The 21,368-nt window shown below is 44.3% G+C and overlaps 2 protein-coding genes across 7 annotated transcripts in view; both read left to right on the top strand.

Moving 5' to 3' along the window:
- Positions 1 to 4,887, top strand: part of kmt2a (lysine (K)-specific methyltransferase 2A) — a 66,840-nt gene extending 61,953 nt beyond the window's left edge. For 5 of the 6 annotated variants that reach the window (XM_061828591.1, XM_061828592.1, XM_061828590.1 and 2 more), the window contains exon 34: positions 24 to 4,887. In XM_061828591.1, coding sequence (XP_061684575.1) covers positions 24 to 299 — 276 coding nt within the window. In that variant the 3' untranslated portion in view covers positions 300 to 4,887. The remainder of the gene's footprint in view (positions 1 to 23) is intronic. The other variant, XR_009796240.1, reaches the window with a different exon arrangement.
- Positions 4,888 to 12,783: 7,896 nt separating this feature from the next.
- On the top strand, positions 12,784 to 21,368 carry c1qtnf5 (C1q and TNF related 5). Its single transcript, XM_061828301.1, has 3 exons — positions 12,784 to 12,939; positions 19,068 to 19,309; positions 19,508 to 21,368. The coding sequence occupies exons 2-3, from the start codon at positions 19,078 to 19,080 to the stop codon at positions 20,026 to 20,028; spliced, it is 753 nt and encodes a 250-aa protein (XP_061684285.1). The 5' UTR covers positions 12,784 to 12,939; positions 19,068 to 19,077; the 3' UTR covers positions 20,029 to 21,368.

The raw sequence follows: 21,368 nt of genomic DNA, 5'->3' as shown, positions 1-21,368 counted from the left end.
ATCTGGGTGGGCTCTCATCCCAGGGGATCGGCTGTTACATGTTCCGCATCGACGACTACGAGGTGGTGGACGCCACCGTGCACGGCAACGCGGCGCGCTTCATCAACCACTCGTGCGAGCCCAACTGCTACTCGCGGGTGATCACGGCCGACGGCCTGAAGCACATCGTTATTCTCGCCGCCCGCCGCATCCACCGCGGCGAGGAGCTGACGTACGACTACAAGTTCCCGGTGGAGGACGCCGGCAACAAGCTGCCCTGCAATTGCGGCGCCAAGAAGTGCCGCAAGTTCCTCAACTGACAAGTTCACGCCAACTTCTTAACCTAAGTCTGCTCTCGCTCGGACTGAATATGCTTAGGAGGAGGGGCCATAAGTAAAATTTCAATAAATCGTGCCTCCTTTAGCATCAAGCTTCGTCAGTTTTACTGAAATTTGGATAAGCTCCTAAAAAATATTTATTTTTACATTGGCCCATCCTCCATCAGTTTGATTTACAAGATGTTAAAAAAAGAAAAAAAAATCAAAGGTTCCATTTAACACCAAAGTGCAATTTGTTGAAGGATCAAGAAATTTGTTTGAATTAGTTAGTATTTGCTCCCACTGTTCTGCACATTTTGCCCGTGTGAATGTGCCCTGATGCCTTCAGAGCCATGGTGACTTGACCTCGCTTAAGGGTACAAACCTGCTGACCTGAGAGCGACATATTTGAGGGGGGTGGGGGGTATTTGCCATACCCGTGCACTTGATTTGACCAGTGGAGCGTTTTCGACTAGCCTCTTGAGATAAAGAGGACGGAGGGGGAGGCAGCTCGAGATTCTGGTGGACTGACAGTCACAGGCCCCTGAGACTCTACTGACATGCTTTAGTAGATGCATTTATCTTTTTGGGGGGGTGGGTTCTCATTTTGTTGTTGTGATCCGCAGATAACCGTGGATTTTTTTTTTTATTTGATTTGATTTTTATTTTATTTTTTTTTACAAAATGTGCCGCCGTTCTTATTTCATTTTCTTGTTTTTGATGATTCTGTTTAGATTCATCATTCCAAATGACAGCAGCAAAGAGAACCAAACAACCGCAGCGCCCTTGAATTGATATTTTCGCATTGCCTCTGGTGATCACCATTATTATTATTATTATTATCATGGAAATGTTCTTACATGTTTGAAGTCTTTTTTTTTTTTATCAAGGAAGGCAACTATCATGGTTTAAAATATGTAAATAATGTATATTTTTCTACGACAAAAAAAGACTTAAAAAGCACTGACTATTGAATAGCACTTAATGATGGTATTTATATTTTTTTAAAAAGTCATATTTATTTTAATGCCATTTTTTGTAGGAAATAGAGGTTTACAAACACTAAAGCGCTCTGTTTTTTACGCCGCTGCCTTTATAAAATTTTTGTTTCCGTTTCTTTTGATTTTTATGATTTTGTTAGTCTGAATGTTTTGTTTGATTCCAAAGACTGACGCTGGTCTACGGCTTGGTCCACTTGGCTTCAGTCCACCAGGAGCTCTCCACCTGGGCCTTTTGGTCAAAGCTCATTTCTTTTTCCCGTCGCTGTCAGGATGAGAAGAGTTGACAATGTGGATCGTGAATTATTGTTGTTGTTATGCACTTGGGAGAGTTTAGATGGTTGCGACTTATCTGATATCTCCTCTCCCCGGCCTTATTGTCTCCTCACCACATCAAAAAAAAAAAAAAACTCAGAAGAAAAGTAGGAACCAGACAGTCATATCGATCGGTACACGTCGACGCAAATCTGACTCAACTTAGCGAAAATGTCTTTTTCAGAGGGAGGTGCCTTTTATTTTCATGCGCCGCACAGTCACAGCACAAAGAAGGATTAGAGCTATACTGAAAAAGAAAGCCCGTCTCAAAGCTTTAAAGCCACAGTAACTTTTTTTTTGTTAGTCATTTTCACCTAAGCCACCACTAGAGGTCATGACATAATTAAGATTCATTTTTAACCTCATATCATTTTCCTATAATTTGCAATCTTTTATATGTAGTTCGTGTCAAACCTTGACCTTCCTGTGCGCCGCAGTTGCTTGCACGCTGAAAAGGGCAGAAATGATTTTACTTAAGTTTATTTACATTTAGGCTTAGCAGCGTACCGTTTGTAAAAAGCTACCTAATCATATTATGAATTTCTGTAGCATCAAATAATCATGTGATAATTCATTAAAGAGCCTATTTTTTTTTTTTTTTTTAGTCTTCATCAGCGATCCTTCAAAAAAAAGATTGGAGGGGAGAGGAAGGTCATCAACAAAGTCAAGACAAATGTGAAGTTAAGAGATTAAAGTCTGAATCTTCTGAAAATTTTCAAAGTCAAACATAGTCGAAATTAGAAGAATAGTCATGTGATGAAAGATTTTGAAAAATGTAGACTGTTTTTACGCAAAATGTACATCTGCAACTTTATTCTCATATGACTTCATTCTTGAAAACAACTACTTTTTATCTTGAAAATATGCAATGTTAATCTTCATCGTACCATGAATTTAATGATCGTATTACTATGACTAAATTTTCAATGACTATGCTTCATTTTCAGTCTAGAAAATGTGACATTTTTTTTTTTAAATCCAGAAAAATGTACTACATTATTTTTGTCATGTTGCAGGTTTAAACCACTGACATAAATGGCCTTATTCTCAAAATATTAATCTTGGAAACACAACTTTGCGTTTCAAAATATAGACTTTTCTCCCCTCATCAGTATTTTCTGAATATTCACACTTAAGTCTTGAAATGTACAAACGTCATTCTCGTAATCATGTGATTTTAATCTACAGGTAATTTTTATTGGATTTTAACTAACTATACAACTTTTTACCTCAAAGTATAACCTTTGTTAAATATAAAACTGTAGTGTCATTGTATTAATTTGAAAAAAATGACAACTTGTTTTGAAAATATAATTCGTTATTTCTGAAATCTTCTGACTAATGTTGAAAATACGTAATATAATATTGTTTTGACATTTGATCTTGCAAATGACTTAATTCTTTTAATATTCTGACTTTAATGAAGATACAACTTCTCAAAAATATGCAATTTTCTTAACCTTCTGATATGAATTTAAAAACCATGCAAAATTTATTTCTCAAATATTTTCTCTCGCTGTTACTTTTTGACTTTTATCTTTAAAAAAAAGTGCTACTTTATTTTTTACATTTCTTAATACAATGCCATAATTGCGCAAGTCAGATACAAAGATCAAAAAAGAAAACAAAACATTTATTTATTTTGTTTGATAATTGCAGCAGTAATAAAAATGACTGGCGGTTATGATAGTGGGCTTCAGTCCCGGCTCCGCCTGTGTGGAGTTTGCACGTACTCCACGTGCCTGCGTGGGTTTTCTCTGGGCACTTCGGTTTCCTCCCACATCCCAAAAACATGCAAAATTAATTGGACGCTCTAAATTGCCTCTAGGTGTGATTGTGAGTGTGGCTATTTTGATATGCCCTGCGATTGGCTGGCAACTAGTTCAGGGTGTACCCCACCTCCTTCCCCTTTGACAGCTGGGATAGGCTCCAGCACTCTTGTGACCCTTGTGAGGCATGATAACAATATCAGTAAAAAATACCAATGTGCTCGGTAAAAGTAGATGTTTGTTTTCTGCAAATGTTTAAATAAGGTATATGCAAATAAGATATTTGGGTAGGGATATATAGGACTTTATTCTGAGAAAATGTCATCATTTTTCAGTGTGGCGCTAATCCTCCTTGGTCTACCTATAAAAGCACCATTTTGTCTTGTGATCTGTGACCAGCCTGTTTTTAGACTTGAAAAAAAAAGTTTTCTCCCCCCCCCCCCCCTTCGCTGCCATTCACGCTGACATCTTGAACAGTGACACGCTGGCCACCCTAACCGTGAAATCCTCCCACCCACACAAGAAGCTTGATTGCGAGCGAGCCCTGAGCGCTGGGACCTGGGAGGCCCTTACCAAGTGCACTTGACTGTCAGCGGGCACCAAAGTGAAGTGGGCCTAAAGCCCCACCCTGATGGTGCGACATGCATAAACGGGGCCCCGCTCTTTTACACTGGGGTGGGCAGACTGGCTGGGTTGTGCTGCTACAATGAATGTAAACTCCTTCCTCCACGTTACCTGAATTACGAGCGTGGATTTCTTTTTCGTCGCCGTGCGGACGGACCCGAGTGTCCGCGCCGTGCGCGGCTACACGCGCGAGTGTCGGCGCAAACGTCTGCCGATCTCAAGGGCTCCGTCTATAACTCTGTATGTGGACTCCTTGGACTTCATTTCCTCTTAGTGGCAGGGGTCACACCAGTGGCCCTGACCCCTCTCTGTCTGTAATTATAGTATAAATACATGACAATATTATAAGCAAACACATGCATAGTCTTGTACGTTAGTATCTATACAATATATGGAATGGACAGACAAACTTAGTTTCAGTAGCAAAAACAACCGATTTATACTAGCAACATTTCAATGTACTCTATAATGGTTTTTGTGTTACAGTACTATCAGATGAAACTAACGTGCATCATTTCTTTTTTTCGTATAATGGAAATCCAGTTCCAGTTTTTGCTGTGCCTGCGAACGCACCTTAACCACAAAAGGAGTGTTGCAGTTTTTTTTTTTTGTTTTTTTTTTCGTTTTCCCAGAAAAGGAGCAGTTTTATGTGATGTGTAAGTGTACTCATGTGCTTGTGAATTTCTTGAGGTCACCCCCCCACCCTACCCCACCCCACCTCCCCAAGAATATGTTAAAACAGGGACGTTGACTTGATGTAGAAATAATTTTAAACCTTGATTGTTGATTTGGATTTTTTTTTTTTTAATTGTCCCACCAAAATGGCAGTTTTCATGTCCTCTGAAGCTTTGGTTGTACGTGTCATGTACTTTTTTTTTTTTTTTTTTAAATACAGTCATAATGCTGAACATTTAATTTATTTATTTTGTGCAACATCCGCAAAGAAGTTGTGACTTTTTTTTTTGGGAGGTTGAACAAGTCTGTGTATTTTGTATGCGTATGCATGTGTTTCTGGTATTGAACTCATCAGCCTTGTTGAATGAAATGTGGTGTCGCCGTAGGAGCGGTGAACGGCACATGTGGAAAGAAAAAGAAAACACGAATGGGCTCTTTCTTTGAATGCCTTCAATGCGTATTTTTTCTGTCTTATGGAGAATCTCGTCACCGCCACCATCATCATCATCGTAATACTGTATTCGGTATTCGTACCAGTGTTCTCTCCCAGCAATGAAGGAAAACCACCACCCCGAAAAAGAAAATAAACCACAAAACTATACTTGGTTGAATGTAATAATGAGGAAACAAAGTTGTACATAATGTGTAAAAAGAAAAGTTTCTAATCATGTTTATTTTCTATGCACCTTTTTTATTTAAGTGATAGTTTAAATAATAAACATGTCTCCAATAAAACTTTTTTGTCTCATCTTTGTGTGAGAACGAGTAGGATATTTTTAACCCTTTACATGTTTTTTTTTTTCATTCCGCATGCACACATGTTTACAATTGTCCATCAAATCATTACTCAAAATTTTTCAAACTATATTAACAAGCGGGCGGCACGGTGATTCAGGTGGTAAAGCATTGGCCTGAGAGTTCTGAGGACCCGGGTTAAATCCCGGCCCCGCCTGTGTGGAGTTTGCATATTCTCTCCGTGCCTTTTCTCCGGGCACTCCGGTTTCCTCCCACATCCCAAAAACATGCAACATTAATTGGACACTCCAAATTGCCCCTAGGTGTGATTGTGAGTTTATCTCGATGTGCCCTGCGATTGGCTGGCAACCAGTTCAGGGTGTACCCTGCCTCCTGCTCGTTGACAGCTGGGATAGGCACCAGCACTCCCTGTAACCCTCGTGAGGCTAAGCGGCAATGCAAATGGATGAATTTTGAGAGCACAAGTATGAAAGGTTTGTACAAGTGTGCACACCCACTTACAACTGGCCACGTGGCTGTGTTCAGAATTTAAGGACGTTAAATGAAAGGACACACCTGCCACTATTTAAAGTGCCTCTGAAAACTCAAACTATAGTTCAAATGTTCTTCTTCTAGTGTCACAATAAATGTGTGTGGATGTGTGACCGGTTTACTCTCACATCCCAAAAACTACTCTCAATTGCCTGTAGGTGAACGTGAGTATAAAAACACAGATCAATTTCATTCATGTACAGTTCCACAATTTCAAGATCTCCTTGGTATAACACATGCCGGTCCAAGCTAACATCCATTTTCAGAGACATCAATCAAATTTGACCTACAGTCAAACAACTTTGTAGCACCTGTTGGAAACACGACGTTTTCAAAGTTTTCTGTCACTGTTGGAAACATCGTTCGATTTAAGTGTGAAACTATTTTTTTCTAACTTGTCCAATGTCGAAATGTACGGAAGCGTATTGCTGCCATACCAGAAAAAAAAGTTAGCTACCACATTATGATCTTTTTCACATTATAATGTGGTTAATTACACAATATAATGTGAATATTTTTACATTATAATGTGAATTGTTTCACAATATAATACGTAAGAGGCAATCTGCATCCAAAAGGCAATCTTCAGGTACACCATGACTCCATAAAAAGCGGACCAAATCCATGATTTGTGCAACACTAAATGACTAAATGATGTCTTATGGAAGCGTATTGCTGCTGCCCACCTGAACCAGAAGTAATTGCCTTTTTTGGGGGGGCGGGGGTGAAGAGAGGGGACATTTATTCGTGTATTATTTTCTACGATATAATGTGAAACGAATCTATGTTATAACATGAAACGAATCACAATATATTGTGTAATAAACCACATTACAATGTGAAAATTTGTCATGCGCAAGGCTGGACAACGGCCAAGAAGGGGGGTGGACTGGCCACCACTCTGAGCGCTTTCATCTATTACACCTGTCGTTGGTCACAGCTGTTTCTCATGAGGCACTGTGATTAGACAATGTATCTAAGTTGGAGTTTTGTCACTGGCATTTGCCAGTTTGTTGAGTATGCTTTCCCGCATCTAGGGTTACTCCGCCACTGCGCCATTATAGCCCAGCCACGCTACGGTTATGCTCTTTACTTGACTCATAGTTATCGGACATTGTTTCTTGTGTTTTGGATCCTGCCTTCTTGGAATGTGTTGTCGTGCACAACTTTCGTTTTTAATAAAACCCACTGAACATCATGTCTTCGTCTTGGAGTCCTGCATTTGGGTCCACCCGTACGCCGTTGTTCCGTGACAAAAATTCACATTATAATGTCAATCGTTTCACATTATAATGTGAAACAAACCACATTATAATGTGAAACATATCAAGTTATAATGTGGTTACAACTTTTTTCATTTTATTATTATTATTTTTTTTTTTTTGGGTGTTGCAGCAATACACTTTCGTAGAAATGGAACAGTCCCATTGTCTGGTGATTATGGTGAGATCACAGCTTCAATCCTACACAGAACACTGGCCATATGGCGGCTTCCTTTTCAGACATGGTTAATGTAAATTCCAGCTATTGTTGTGTATGCAAACCAAAACGTTTCAACTAAACGGGCCTGAAGATTTCTTTCCCCCCCCCCAAAGCCTAAATGAACATCTGTTGCACAGTGAATAGACAAAAGTGCAGGGCTAAAGACACTTTTGCTTTGTTAGTCGCCCCCACCCACTCCATCTGTGCTGGGTTGTCCACACTCAGCATGCGTTCACTAAAAGTGTTTGGCAAGTTTGCTTTCTTAACAGTAAAACGTGTCAGCGGGGGTGATCCGGAAGCACAATGTGCTGATTTGGGTTCTGCAGATTGAAAACGGGCCTTGACTCACAGTTAGCAGAGGGGCGAAAGCGCTCATCGGCCAACCACTACCGGCTGTGGACTGTATGTCAGCACTTTGCCATCAACCGCAGAGAAGAACTGACTCCATGTTCCAACTTGGGGATGGATTTCTTTCAATCTTGGACCTGTGACCACTGTTTCTTTTCTACGTGGTATGATTCAGAGATGGCGGCACGGTGGATTAGATGGAAAGCGTTGCCCCCACAGTTCTGAGGTCCCGGGTTCGATCCCGGACCCACCTGTGTGGAGTTTGCATGTTCTCTCTGTACCTATGTGGGTTTTCTCCGGGCACTCCAGTTTCCTCCCACATCCCAAAAACATGCACCATTAATTGGTCACTCTAAATTGCCCCTCAGTGTGATTGTGAGTTCAGCTTATTGTCTCGATGTGCCCTGTGATTGGCTGGTAACCTGTTCAGGGTGTACCCCGCCTCCTGCCCGTTAGCAGCTGGGATAGGCTCCAGCACTCCACATGACCATGACCTAAAATCTGATGAATTTGATCCATACCTTTTCTACTGCATTGTGTCATAGCAGTTGTTTTCCTGATCCCCGACTAGCACAAGTGATAACAATTCTGCTCTTGCAATTTTAGTCTCATGCTCGATTGCCATAACAAACGCTGACTTTTTTTGTTAGTCATATTTATATCGAGTTTGATATATATATGTGTGTGTGTGTTAGAAAAAATATATAATATTATATTGTTATTACCCTCATCATTAATCTCATCTGTTCAAAGCAGAAAAATATTTTTAATGCCCACCAGCAACAGCTGTTCCTTGTCAGTGTTGAAAAAATGACATAGCTCAATAAAAATCTTTGGCCCCCTGCCAAAGTCCACAAGCGCCCTCAAACTATGATTTTTTTTCACGTCCAAAACTCAGTCATCGATAACACTACACACAACTGTCCGTATATGTATTTATAAATAAGACTTATTTTCCGTGTGTGCGCGTGCGTATCGCAGATTTTTTAATGCAGTTTTCAATTCAATGCAGACTTGCTTTTCACCAGGAGAGGTCACTGTTGCTGATGCTTCAAGTAAGGAACACATTTTTTTTCAATCAAGGGGCACAAATTGGGCGGCATGGTGGAGCAACTGGTTAGCGCTTTGGCCTCGCAGTTCTGAGGACCGAGGTTCAAATCCTGGAGTTTGCATGTTCTCCCCATGCCTGTGAGAGTTTCCTCCGGGCACTCCGGTTTCCTCCCACATCCCAAAAACATGCAACATTAATTGGACACTGTCATGATCCTGCCGCTCCAGCACAAGCTGTGCGGGTGCGCTAATTGGGAGGCACACACCTGTGCCTCATGCGGGCTGATCATCCCCCGTATATTTAGGACCCAGTGACAACTGGTCAGCCGCCAGTTCGTTGAGCTTTATGTCCCGTTCCAGCACCCTCGTATTCCTGACTGAACCTGTGTGTACCGACCTTCGTCTGTTCTCTGACCAACCTTGTAAGCCTGACTCCTTGACACTTCTGCCTGCATTGTTTCCCCGTGCACCGGACTGCCTGCTCGATCCCCGACGTCGGCATACAATAAACTTGTCTCTTCTTGAACTACCTTGCGTCTTCCGAGTTCCTGCATTTGGGTCCTACCTCTCGTTCAGATGGGACGTGACAGAACGAACTGGCCAATACAGGACCCAGCAGGAAAGACCCGGCATCGCCGGGACCGACGCAAGGTAGACCGTCTGCCGGAGGACCAAGCCTGCCCAATCCGGGTAGGCTACCTGATGTCCTCCACTTCCGTGTCTTACGCTCCGCCAGCGAGGTATGAATACGTCCCGAACACGACCCGCCCGGCTCCTCATATTCTTCTGGACTCTGACTTTTCGGATTATGAGGAGGACCGTGATTTGTATGCCCGGCTGCCTGAGTATGACTCCGACGACTTTGATTTTGAGTCTCTTTGCCCGGCTTTTGATCCCAGTCAGTTTGGCCCGCCTCCCCGCGTTTCCAGCACCCGAGCGACTTCGCCCGGTAGATCCAAGTACACTAATCGGTACGAGGGAACCCGATTGGCCATCTACCCGGGACCTCCGCGTGGCGGACAGAGGAGACGCCCCGGCCGGGCGCTCCCTGGTGTCTCTTGCTGCGCGGCAACAAAGACACCGTCCTCCCACTCCTCGCCGGCAACAGTGAGACCGGCAGACCCGCAGCAGGTGGCGAAGCTTCCAGCCCAGAGGGAGGAGGAGTCGCCAAATCCCGAGGCGTTCTGCCGCGAACTGCGGGCGGAGATTGAGCGGCAGAGCGCGGAATTGGCGGTTCTCACAGCCCAGGTCCGGCAAGGATTGGCGATCCAGCCGAGCTACGCTGACGTCGCAACGGCGACGGACTCGCTGCTGACTCAGGTTCACGTTGCCGTGGAAACTGACCCGCCCCCTTGTCAAGTGCACGTCGCAGTGTTGGCGGTTCCGAGCAGAGCTCACGCGGCAGTCGGAACTGACCCGCTCCCGAGACACGCCCACGTGTCAGTTTCGACTGACTCTCCGCCTACTCAGGTTCACGTTGCCCTGGGAACGGATTCGCCACCAAGCCACGCCCACGTTGCCGTTTCTACGGATGCAGTGCAAGCTCACGTGGCAGTGGGGACCGACCCGACGCCGCCTCACGTTGCTGTCCAAGAGGTGGCGACGTCTCCACAGCCGCTTCTCGTCCGTGCTCTGGAGTGGCAGTGGCGACTGGTCCGCGGCCGCTCCACACTCCTGCTCTGTCGGCGACCGGCCCGCGGTCGCTCCCCGTTCCTGCTCTGTCGGCGACGGGCACGCCCTCACGTTCCTGTCCAGGAGGTGGCGACAGTTCCCCAGCCGCCTCACGCTCCCGTCCAGGAGGAGGTGGAGTTGGTGATGCTGCTGCCGCCTTCCCACGTTGCTGACCAGGAGGGGGCGGCGATGGCGCCGCCTTCTCAAGTTGCTGTCCAGGAAGGGGTGGTACTGGCGCCGCCTTCTCAAGTTGCTGTCCAGGAGGGGGCGGCGATGGCGCCGCCTTCTCACGTTCCTGTCCAGGAGGGGGCGGCGATGGCGCCGCCTTCTCACGTTCCTGTCCAGGAGGGGGCGGCGATGGCGCCGCCTTCTCAAGCTGCTGTCCAGGAGGGGGCGGCGATGGCGCCGCCTTCTCAAGCTGCTGTCCAGGAGGGGGCGGCGACGGCGCCGCCGTCTTCTCACGTCCCTGTCCAGCAGGGGCTGGAGAGTTCTGTGGAGCCACCCAGGAGCTGGAGAGACCTCGGGGTGGCGGTCAGGGCTCTGGTCCTGCTCTCCATCTTCTTCACTCCTGAGTTCACCCAGCCGCTCCAGGACCTGGCCTCGTTGGCGACCAATCCCTGGTCGTCTTGCAACGACGGCGTGGGAGGTTCTCGTCCGGAGCAGTGGCCTGCCTCGTTCTGGTTCCTGCCTCGCCGTTTGGTTCCTCACAGAGGTCGTCCGCCCGAATCGCCCCGTGGGGACCCTGGTGCTTGGCGTCCGGGTCGTCCTCCTGACCTGTCCACCCGGACGCCTCGTGTTTGGTGGCCTGGATGGTCACCAGTCTGGGGTTCAGGGGGGGGGGGCGTGCTCTCCTCCGGACCCTCTTCCACCCACCCCTGCCTGTGTTAATTGTGTTTTTTTTTTTTTTCTTTTTTTTTTCCTTAAGGCACGTCTGGGAGCCGTGCCTTTGAGGGGGGGGGGGTACTGTCATGATCCTGCCGCTCCAGCACAAGCTGTGCGGGTGCGCTAATTGGGAGGCACACACCTGTGCCTCATGCGGGCTGATCATCCCCCGTATATTTAGGACCCAGTGACAACTGGTCAGCCGCCAGTTCGTTGAGCTTTATGTCCCGTTCCAGCACCCTCGTATTCCTGACTGAACCTGTGTGTACCGACCTTCGTCCGTTCTCTGACCAACCTTGTAAGCCTGACTCCTTGACACTTCTGCCTGCATTGTTTCCCCGTGCACCGGACTGCCTGCTCGATCCCCGAACTCTGCATACAATAAACGTGTCTCTTCTTGAACTACCTTGCATCTTCCGAGTTCCTGCATTTGGGTCCTACCTCTCGTGCCGATGGGACGTGACAGACACTCTAAATTGCCCTTACGTGTGATTTTGAGTGAAGCGGTTGTCTGTCTCCATGTGCCCTGCGTTTGGCTGGCAACCAATTCAGGGTGTACCCCGCCTCCTGCCCGTTGACAGCTGGGGTTTGGCTCCAGCACTCCTAAATCCTCGTGAGGATAAGTGAATTGGAAAATGGATGGATGGACGGCCCAAATGGTTCAGTACTTCACCAAATATTGCCTACCACTCGTACCCAACCTAAAAATATTGACTGAAATGTAATCATGGCCTGAAACACATTTTAAACCTTATACTGTGACCTTCATTTGAATCACCAACTCTAGCTCCACCTTGATTCAGTTTGAAACCCAAGATCACCCCAAATAATAAATTTCTATCTATCTATCCAGACCACGAAAACCCTACTTTGAAGCCCAACCCTAATTTGAAGTCACATTTGAAAACCCGAACCACAGTGTGAAACCTGAAATGGACACACTCACCCATACTTGAAACCCCACATTAACCTGAACCCAAAGCTTGATGCTGAAACTCTATTTCTAACGCAAATTGCTGAGCCCAACAAGCCCTACACACCAAACTTTCACCCGGTGAACCCAAACTTGCTATAAGAAACCTGAATTTGGAAACCTCATTCGAATTCCAAACCCTAACCCAATATGAAACCCCAGATTCCAACCCCACAGTAACCCCAAAACTAATCCAAACTTTGAAATAATACATGAAACGCCTAACCCTAACCCGCAAGCCCTGATTCCTACCGTCCAAACCCTGCACCCAAACCCCCTCGCCTTTGTTTTGCGTAAAGCGACTGAAGCAGTCAACATTCACGCAGCATGACAGATGGTCACATGATCATTTTTGGGAGCCCAGCTGCGAGTTTTTTTTTCCAGACAATATTACATAATCTTCCCCACACATCCCTCCTTCCCTCTGCATTAGCTTGTCACACCAACATCAAAAATGTTCTCTCTCTCTCTCTCTCTCTCTCGACACAGCAAAGACCCAAACCACCGCCTAATTAGATTTCATGACCATTTCCTCTCAGCTCTAAGACGTCTAAAGCTCGCTGACATCGGTAAGTTAACTTTTGTTTCACTGATGCATGAATGTACTGGAAAAAAAAATGTACAGTGGAAAGGAATAAAAAACATGCGAACCCTTTGGAATTCCTTAACTTTCTGCATAATGTTGTCATAAAATGTGATTGGATCATTAACTACAGACCAAGTGTGATCTAATGTTGCTGCTTGAACTAATTCCACGCCAAATATATGTATCCCTATATTTATTGAAAATATCAGATCAGACGGAACAGATACCTCCCATAAGCAAAGAAGAATAGAAAAAAAACTGAAAATGATGTTTTCTTGTGTCTTATGCCACAAAACAACCAATTACGGTGGTTATTAAAATGCCCGTGTGTATTGTGTTGACACACGCACAGTTGTGATACATATAATGTACAAATTAAAGTATCATAAACACTGAAGTAACTTTTTTTGTAACTTGTTTCTGGCATCGTCGTCTCAAAAGTCATCCGTGAATTTGTGTTAATTTGTCCTTCTTTAATTCTGCAGTTGTCTGAGAAAATTGTGGAATATATGAAAGTAATTTTGTGATACTATACGGTTCAATTAGAAGAATTCATTTATGCTGGAGTAATTCTGTTTCAAATATAGAGCAGTAAATCAAGTAGTGGCCCAACGTCTTTCAGCCGCTGCCTCCCTCTCCTCGTCATGTTCACCCTGAGGGTTTTCCATCAAAATTTCTCCTCACTTTTGCAGCTTCTTTTCATGGCCAAGTCATAAAAGACACCGACGTTGTTCGCTGAGCTTCATCCTGTCCGCCTCATTAGTTCACTGCGTTCAGGAACTGGCAGTTGTGTCTCATTAGCTGCCCCCCCTCCCCCCACTCCTCCTCCCCATGAAACCTGTAAGGGTCACTGAAGAGTAACAATGTAACGAGGGCAGCAAACTGATCCAAACTTTTAACACTTGGAAGTGACTTGTTTCTGATTCAGCTGTCTGGTATTCCACTTTCATTACAAACATCTGCTCAGAAACCAACGTTGCGCTTTCACGATTTCTATCAGGAGGCTTCAGAAATGTAAAGCAATTTAGAAGGTGTACGTTTGCTTCTCAGCGCAGCTCATTTGGACCAATTCCCAAACTAACCTCAGAGCCCCCTGGAGTTTTCCCAGATTGGCTGCTTCAAACAAAAATGAACGACTATCTGTTCAATTTGAGACTATTTTAGGTGTCATGTAATAGTAGACATGTCCAATGGCTGAAACTCCTGCAGCTGTCTTATTTTATTCAAACTCCAAAGGGGGCAGGACTGACTAAGTTTTGGGGACTTGCATTCAGAAGCATGGTAAATTAAAGGGCCACTTTCATAAAATGCATGAATTTTAGTATGTTATTAATGAAAAAAACAGCAGCCGACATGGACCCATGTGTTTTTTTCACCACAAAACATGATTTTGATGTATACAGCTTTTTGTAACTCCCGCCATGAAAATCATCTCGAGGGTTTTGTTTTCGAGAAGAAGCAGGAAGTGACGTCGACGGCAGGACCGCCCTCAAGGGGACTCATTTGTTTCTATTAGTTTTTCCTCTGGGAAGGTAGTTCGTTGTTCCTTCCTGTTAGCTAAAATGCCGGCTCGTTGCATTGCTGGACATTGCTCGAACACTCGGGAGGACGGATTTACCCTTCATAAATTTGCAAGAGACCCACTTTGTTGTGAAAAATGAATTTGCACGGGTGCAAAGGACGAGAGCTTCGTGGGTTCCAAATGACAGGTAGGTGTCTATACAGCTACTAAAAAAAAATAATAGTTTGGGGCGGACCACGTAATCGGTGTCTCATAATGTAACAAAAGATCCATGTACATAAGACAGGGGTGCTAAATGTGTCGATGTGCACATCGGACAGCTTCCACGTCGTGACGCGAAGGCTGCCGTGATGGCTCGCCAGCGAAGGCTGGTGGATCGTGCCTCGCGGACGAGCACGGCTCCGGCCAGGCTGGCTCATACATACTCTCTGGGAGCTTCTGCGCCGCGTCCGCCGGCCACGGCTTCACCTAGAGTGCCTCATCTTCATCGCCGAGGTGGCTTATCACGGTGCCGAGCCGGGCAGCTTTACGGTGTTGTCATCGCACGCAGTTGAGTGCGCCATTGCCCCCAGGATTGTTCATACTGTGATGAACAACACCGCCGATGGCGGCAGCGATAAACAATGGTTTATTGCGCACTCAGCCGCGAGGGATGACAACGCTATAAAGCGGCCTGGCTCGGCGCCGCGATGAACCACCTTGGTGCCACCCTGGCCGAAGCCTTGATCGGCTTGTCGCACCCGTGCCGCGGCATTGTGATTGCTCACGGCCAAGTACGCTACATACTGTCATACTGTCAGGCAGTCTGTTGTTAGTTAGAAGTGATCCGCATATCATCTAAATATGGCTCGAGACGATAGGATAATATTGCCCCAGACACACGATTGTGAGGCGTTCTCTTCTTCGAAAAGAGCTTCCGTGTCTGAAAGGGCGTGTCCCACAGTCGGGGCAACTGCATATTTTCAATGGGGAATATCCGGGGTGACGTCATGGACAGTAAATGCAGCCAATATGGAGACCACTTGGATGTCGAATGAGACTTCCGCAACTTTGTGCTTGGATGACGCGCTCTCCGCTCATAATTATTTTTTCATGTAGACATTGAAGTGAATAATGTTATATGTATTTTTCATTTCACTATCTAGTTTAGAATGTTTATAGGGATGACACTTGACCTTTAAGGTGCAGGTTCAATTCCTTGCTTCCATGCTCTCGTAACTCAAAACAGTCCTATCTCAACTCATCTTTCTCCATAGAAATGAATGAAACGGTTCTTAAACTGTTTCAGCCCCCTGCCCGCCACACACAAACGCAACGATAGGCATTGTGCTGCTCCTTCTGGTGTGTGTGTCTTGTTACTTTCCAAAGCTCACTTTAACCCAGTCAGCAAATTTTTGACATGTCCAGCTCAACTCTGTTCATTGCTTTTCAAGTGATTTACACGGTAATGAAATGACAACTGAAGACTGGCTGGCGCAAGTTGAGTTTTGGTGTTTTATGGGTTTTATAATTCATAGCATAGCGATTCAATGATATCCCGTGCCACACCATGAATCATTTTGCATGGAATGCTATTTTTCAGGTGTGCAGAACTCACAGTACGTCATTTTTTCATTTTAAATAAATTAATTGACGGCGGCACAGTGCCTCAGATGATAAAGCGTTGGCCTCGCAGTTCTGAGGTCCCGGGTTCGATCCCAGACCCCCATGTGTGGAGTTTGCATGTCCTCCCCATGGCTGCGTGGTTTTTTTCTCCAGGCACTCCGGTTTCCTCCCACATCCCAAAAACATGCAAGATTAATTGGACACTCTAAATTGCCCCTGGGTGTGGCTGTTTGTCTCTATGTTGCCTGCGATTGGCTGGCAACCAATTCAGGGTGTACCCCTGCCTCGTGCCTGTTGACAGCTGGGATAGGCTCCAGCACTCCCCGCAACCATTGTGAGGATAAGCGGCTCAGAAAATGGATGGATGGATGGATGGATAAACTAACTGGAAATTTGGCATTTGACACAGTAGATTTTAATATATTATATATATATTTATATATATATATATATATATAATATATATATAATATATATATATATATAATATACTGCTGAACAGGTTAGAAACATTGATAAAACTAAATGGAACAGTCGTACCTGAAGGAAAGGAACTACTTTGTAACCATTGGGAGTGCTCAATGTCAACAAATGGCTATGACCAATGGGGTCCAACAGGGATCAGTTCTTAGACCCCTCCTGTTCAGCCTGTATATGCTTCCCTTGGGTCAAATTCTTCAAAACATTAATTTTTACCATCATACCTAAGCAGATGACACCGTTATATTTAGCAGTGTCTCCAGATGACTACAATTCAATTTAGGTTTTGTGCCACTGTCTAAAGCAGATAAATAACTAGATGAGCCAAAATTTTCTTAAAATAAACCACAACAAAATTGAGACAATTGTTTTTGGCAATGATGAAAAGATAATTGCTGCAAATAAATAACTGGACTCTCTAGCTTTAAAAACCAAAGACCATGTTCAAAACCCTAGTGTTCTGTTTGATTATGGCCTGACTTTCAACAGTCATATCAAATCAATCACAAAAAGTGTTTTTTTACCATCTGAAGAAGAGTGAAGGCTTGTATGTGTCAAGCAGACCAGGAAAAGCTCATCCAAGATTTATCTCAAGTAGACTTGACTATTGTAATGGTCTTCTGACCATTAAACAGTCAGGTTCTGACCAGAACAAAAAGGTTACAGCATATAACTCCAATTCTCCAAGTCCTCACATTGGCTTCCAGTCAGCTTTAGAACAGAATTAAAAGTTCTGCTACTGGTGTATAAATCACAAAATGGTTTAGGTCCTGAATATATGAAAGAAATGCTTACGGAATACAAACCCAGTAGAGCTCTGAGATGGACTGACTCAGGTCAAATGGTGGAGTGTAGAGTCGAAGGCAAACATGGTGAAGCAGAATTTAGCTACTATGTTGCAAATGAATCAGGCACTCACATTTGAAAAATGTACGGGTGTGGTCAGTCATGCCCACAGATATAAAGTTGCGGGTGTGTGTTTTGTTTGTAATTACGAGTGTACCCCTTGTCACGAACCAACGGTGCACGGGGGGACCCAAATGCAGGACTCCAAGACAGGGACATAATGTTCAGTGGGTTTTATTATAAACGAAAGTTGTAAACGACAACACAGTCCAAGAAGGCAGGATCCAAAACACAAGAAACAATGTCCGATAACTATGAGTCAACTAAAGAGCATAACCAAAACCGTGACTGGGCTATAATGGCGCAGTACCGGAGTAACACTGGATGCGGGAAAGCATACTCAACGAACAGGCAAAAACTAGTGCCAGAACTCCAACTTAAATACAAGGTCTAATCACAATGCCTCATGTGACACAGCTGTGACCGGCGACAGGTGTCAGAGATGGTGTGGCCAGGTCACGCCCCTCTTGGCTGTGATCCACCCTTTGCTCATGACACCCCTTTAAGAGCGGAGGTGTGGGGGTGTCATGTAAACTAGGAAGTTGAAGTAAGCTGAGCAGCAGCGCATTGTTATAGACCGTGTGCTTCCGTGTTAAAAAAAAAAACAAACAAAAAAATCTCAGGCTGTGGTTCACTGCGCTGGATCAGTTTTCATGTGCGTTGAATGTGTGCGCCACTTGCGCAATTGCGCAGTGGCCCAGTTTAGAAGGAACAGTGGTCAAGACTACACAAAATAAGCGACGTCTTTCAATATCTATGTATTTCTAATTTTAACAAATTTTACATGTCATGCATGTAATTTTTTTTGTGCTCCACTGTGGAGATTTGCGAGTGCGATGGCGTGCAGGGGCATTCGCGCCTGTCAAATCACAGTGACAGCATAAATGCAAACATAAATTTCCAACAGAGGTGACGTTTACGGTTACTGAAAAAAATAACATTTTAACAATTGTAATATTATGAACATCTTAAAAATTAACACTGTACTTAAATATACAAAAATAAAAAAACTGTACTGTGTAATGATTCAATGGAAATGTATCACACGCATAAATCATCTAAAAATTGTAAAATGTTAAATGTTTAAAAATGTAACTAGTGAGCTTCAAAGCTAAATACAACAAATGCACTGTAGTGGATTAAAAATTTAACTTTAAGCCTTTGATTTCCAACCTTTATAGACCCAAGGCACATATTTTACAGTTGGAAAAATCCCACGGTACACCAACAAAAGTAAATGTCACCAAAAATGGATCTATTAATTACTGTATGCCAACTAATAGAAGAGGATTTTTTTTGTTCTGTCTGTCATTGTGCCACACTGGCATAGATAGATGAATAAAGATACATTATTTCTTGGAATAAATGTTTTTTTTTTTTAGCAATTACATAAAATTGGATAACTTCCCACGGCACACCTGAAGAGCGTTCACGGCACACCAATGTACCCCGGCACACTGTTTGGGAATCACTGCTTTAAGCCACTGTAAAATTATGCGCACTTTGATTCTTGGCATATCACAGAGGGAACTTACCACAGTGAGAATGGGATAAGACTAAACACTGGGGGCTCCTGTCTCTCCCCTTTTTGCATGCAGGAGCACCGCAATGACAACCCTGAAGCCGCTTTCTTTCCTACTCTTGCTGCTTTTCCTCCAAGTGCGTCTTTCAGCTCTGTTGGAGGACAACAAGATCCCCCCCAGTCTGTGCACCGGCCACCCCGGCATCCCGGGCTCACCCGGAGTTCACGGCAGCCCTGGCCTGCCCGGGAGAGACGGACGGGACGGAAGGGATTCCGCTCCGGGGGAGAAAGGAGAGAAGGGGGACACGGGAGCTCCAGGTAGCAAAATAATGGTCCCGGAAGAGTCCATTTGTGTCACTTAAATGGGAAATCCATTTTTCAACATTTAGAACTACGACCCTGTGTTTTAATAACCAGCTAATTGTAGACCAAGTCCCAAATATGGGCCACAAGCACTTTGTAGTGATATTGCCCCTCCCATAATGCATTTTTTTTTTCCACGTGCGTACCCCACAGGTGAGACGGGTGAGCGAGGACTGACGGGGGACAAAGGCGACCCCGGAGAGAGAGGCCAAAAGGGCGAGGCGGGACAGTGCGCCGTGGCGCCCAAATCGGCCTTCAGCGCCAAAGTGTCGGAAGGCCGCGACTTGCCCCTTCCCGCGGGCCACACGGTGGTCTTTGACAAGATCCTGCTTAACCAACAGGGCGACTACAACCCGGAGACGGGCCGCTTCACGTGCAAAGTCCCCGGCGTATACTACTTCGCCGTCCACGCCACTGTGTACCGCACCAGCTTGCAGTTTGACCTGATGAAAAACGGACACGTCGCCGCTTCCTATTTCCAATTTTTCGGCAACTGGCCCAAACCCGCGTCGTTGTCGGGCGGCTCCCTGCTCCATGTGGTCCCTGGGGACCAGGTGTGGGTCCAGATGGCTCTGGGCGAATACAACGGAATCTACTCCAGCACTAAGACAGACAGCACCTTCAGCGGCTTCCTGGTGTACTCAGACTGGAAAAACTCTGCGGTGTTTGCATGAGAGCTCAAAACTGGCAAAGGGTTTTACTAACGAGAGATTTTTAGATGGCGAAGAGAAGTGAATACGTTGTAGTTGTGTAACAAACAAGAAAAAAAAACTCACGACAGGCACATACTAAACTGCATGAAATGTTTTTTTAGTGTCTACTCTTGCCTTTAGACTGCAGTGGAACACAGGACGGCTGCCCATACGGAGCCACAGATATCTTTTTTTTTTTTTTCACACCGAGTAGGAGCACAAGTACATTTGAGTATTCACTGATCACGCTGTTACATTTTGAGATTGTATTCAATGTGTGGTTTACTTTAGTTTGTTATTCAAATTGTGTTCAAAAATGCGAAAAAAAAAAAAAAACATTTTGGAACGCGACATAGGTTTAAGACTCTTAAAAGTAGCAACTATCCCTTAATGACATTTCAACATCCGACTGCATATTTTTTTTACATTTCCTACAGCGCATTTGACTTAAATGTACCCTGTAACACGAAAAAATTTCAGTTATGCTGTCTCGGTCTGAACGTGAGAGGCCGATATTTAAAAAAGACTACATTAAGTAGATACGATCTGATTTGTTTCCATCTTGTGAAAAAAAAGGTCTCTAGAAAATGAATAGAAATCGAGAATATTAAAACAAGTAAATTTGTTTTAAAAAAAATGATAAACTCAAAGAGCAAATAAAAAAGTCAAATAACGTCAAGTTTAAGGCTTAAAAAATCCAGAATGGACCTGTTGTTTTCTTAACTGTACTGGCAATGTTCAAAGTACAATTTAGACAAAAGTCCTACAAGGATAAAAGAAGAAGAAGAAGAATGATTGCTACGATGTCAAAACAAGAAAAAAAAACACTCAAGTTCAATAACGAAGTCGTAATCTTGGGCCTCATATCCTATATAAAAATAGTATTATTATTTATAATAGCTATTGATTCAGTCACGTTCACTTTTTAACATTCTATGACAACATACGCATCCATGTTGTACGCTGACATTGGAGCAACTGAGTTGAAGTGATTCTTGTGAACTCCCATTTTTGGGGCTGGTCCCTATTTTGGAAGAAGTGTTGTGAAAAGCCAAAGGAAAAAAAAAACCTGACGGCAATTGTGAGCTCCCCGCATGGCAACAGTCTTAGCTCCAATCTTTGTCTTTGGAAGCCTTTTTGTCAGAAAAAAATCCCAAAACATTTACAGTCTGAAGTGGAACTCTTGGTTTTTGAGGTTCCACTGCGTGGTGGGCAACAGACAATTTTTTTTTTTCAAGAACTTTTAATTTGCCATCCTGACAACGGCTGCTCATTTGCAGCAATTTGTGTACAGTAAATATGAATAAAATGTAAAACATTTA

The sequence above is a fragment of the Syngnathoides biaculeatus genome, chromosome 8, assembly GCF_019802595.1.
Source record: "Syngnathoides biaculeatus isolate LvHL_M chromosome 8, ASM1980259v1, whole genome shotgun sequence".
Lineage (NCBI taxonomy): Eukaryota > Metazoa > Chordata > Actinopteri > Syngnathiformes > Syngnathidae > Syngnathoides > Syngnathoides biaculeatus.
This window is presented reverse-complemented; position numbering and strand designations above follow the sequence as displayed.

What these genes read in the sequence shown, in the direction of transcription:
- c1qtnf5 (XM_061828301.1), top strand. Translation starts at nt 19,078, where the DNA reads ATGACAACCCTGAAGCCGCTTTCTTTCCTACTCTTGCTGCTTTTCCTC. An exon ending in GGGGGACACGGGAGCTCCAG is followed by an intron (nt 19,310 to 19,507) that starts GTAGCAAAATAA and finishes CGTACCCCACAG; the next exon opens with GTGAGACGGGTGAGCGAGGA.